The 2,335-nt window shown below is 36.6% G+C and overlaps 1 protein-coding gene across 1 annotated transcript; it reads right to left on the bottom strand.

The window, feature by feature from the left end:
* Window positions 1-290: 290 nt before the first annotated feature.
* Window positions 291-1,862, bottom strand: LOC131858142 (ER-bound oxygenase mpaB-like). Its single transcript, XM_059211192.1, has 2 exons — window positions 1,378-1,862; window positions 291-1,270 (listed from the first exon to the last, which is right to left on the bottom strand). The coding sequence occupies exons 1-2, from the start codon at window positions 1,836-1,838 to the stop codon at window positions 571-573; spliced, it is 1,161 nt and encodes a 386-aa protein (XP_059067175.1). The 5' UTR covers window positions 1,839-1,862; the 3' UTR covers window positions 291-570.
* Between the last annotated feature and the right edge of the window lie 473 nt (window positions 1,863-2,335).

Below are 2,335 nucleotides of genomic sequence, written 5' to 3'. Positions count from 1 at the left end.
AACTTTAAGGCCCCTTTGAACTAAGAAACAGAGAACAAAACAACTAAATCAAATTTAATAATATGTGTTTTACATGTGAGATTCACCAAATATACACCAACTTTACAGTCCCTTTGAACTACCATCCATTGTTCTATTACATTAAAAAGCAGAGAACAAAACAGAAGAAATATTTGAATAACTTATTGCATATTTTGATACATAAATGGATATAGTAACCTCAACAGTCATGCTATAATTTTGTTGAGGAATTTGCCAACAAACTAGATATGACCAATAACAAATTAAGATTAAAGACAACAAACTTGACTTAATGATAAATATAAACAGATACAATAACCTCAACAACTGACTATAATTTTGTTGAAGAATTCAACAACAATTTAAATATAACTGACAAGAAACTAAGACTAAATACAACAAACTCAACATAATAATATATATAAACAAATACAATAACCTCAACAATCATTTGAGGAATTTGCAAACTAAGACTAAACACAACAAACTGGACTTCACAACCTAGACAAGTATAGACTTCTTTATTTCCACATTCATCATGTAGCCAATTCATTTATTACTTATTATAACATAAAGATTATATAACAAACTACAATCCCATAATATGACTGTCCATACTTTTCCCCCCTCCTCCTCCTTTAAGTAAATTTTCTTTGTGTAAAGAACTGGGCATAGCACAAGCCCCTCAGCTACCTTGCCCATACGCCCACCTGGTGCAGCTCCCATTTTGCTGATCTTGTACCCATTTGGATACGTCCATGGTTTGTACAAATGATATCTCAATTTGTACACCTTTTCATCTTCATCTTCATCTCCCTCTTCCTCCTCATCTTCCTCCAATGGAATCCTCACAGTCGACCAATTCACTGGTCTCGGGGGTAAAAACCAACGTACAAAAGTACCACAGCAAAATTTGGCAATATTCTCCACAATCCAGACGAACCAGAATGGCTGGCGTGGATAACCCATTGCGTCCAATAGCCTCTCCTCACACAGAGCATAGAATGCCCGTTTAGCCAATGGCCAGAGGAAAGCAGGCACCTTGGACAAAAACAGATCCACCGTGTTGTCTCCAACGACTTTGTTCGACTTGGAGTACACCATATACGAGGCTTCATATTGCCTGCTAAACCGATCCATCTCCTCCAAACTCTCTGGAATGTTTTTAATACCCATACGTACTCCAATGTCATGCCACACCATAAACTGAGCCTGCTTCTCTCCTTCACTCAACTTTCTGTAACCGTACCTGCAATTTAACATACCAATTGCCCACATCATAGATACTTATCTAATCTAAGAGAAAAATAAAATAAAAACGATATATAGGAAAGTCATGGGCACATAAAGGCTTACTTGTTTGAAAATCTGATGGGCTCCACAGTGAATAAAGAGAGAGTATACAGGTAGTCATCGTTGGAGATTTTGTAGTGGCCATGGATGAAGTTGAGACGTTGGATCGCACGAGAGCCCCTGCGGCTGTCCACGTGATGGAGAGCAAATTCCTCCATGAGAATTCTGGTGTCATCGTGGCGTTTGGGAATATTTGTGGGGGATAATAAATTAGTGGCATGTAATAATATGGAGATGGAAGGGATAGCCAAACTTTTGAACAGTGCAAATTCGAGACCTTTTTCTGAGAGAAAACCGAATTCTACGAAATTGGTGAGCTTATAGAGACGCAGGGCGTCCTGTTGTGGAGAGAGGGAAGCCATGTAACGGAAGCGCTTGGCCCTCAAAAAGAGGAAGCAAGCTTTCCACAAGAAAAGCGCAAAGCCCAGAGTGCATAGCACAGCAGAAATGGCCGTTTCCGTCATGGTGAAAGGGATTCAAGTTCTCTATGGGTGATCACGACAGAAAAATCGTAGTCGAATTTTATAGTGACGCTTGCATTGAAATTTAGGAGTCACGACAAAATAAAGAATTTTTTCTTTCTATATATTATAATTTAGACATTTTTATAAAAGAGGTGGTGGAAAAATGTCGTCCCTATAATTTTTGTGTGGCTAAAATCGCTGAAGTCTGAAATATAAAACCATAAACGAAATAATTAGATGGCAAAAGTAGTGGATCTCTCTCTCTCTATATATATTATATTATATGTGGAATAAAAATTTTAGATTTTTTAGTCATAAAAAGATTGTGGTCGGTCTGAATATCACTTCTATTACATTTAGTTCAATCTAGTATATTGTACAAAGGAGTAGGAAGGTCCTTAGTTTTTTTAGGAATAATTATCAAAAAAAATTAATTAAGAGATAGATATTGATAAAATGTAAATGGTAAATAAAGTGATCATAATAGGACAAGAGTT

Source organism: Cryptomeria japonica, chromosome 9 (assembly GCF_030272615.1).
Source record: "Cryptomeria japonica chromosome 9, Sugi_1.0, whole genome shotgun sequence".
NCBI lineage: Eukaryota > Viridiplantae > Streptophyta > Pinopsida > Cupressales > Cupressaceae > Cryptomeria > Cryptomeria japonica.
This window is presented reverse-complemented; position numbering and strand designations above follow the sequence as displayed.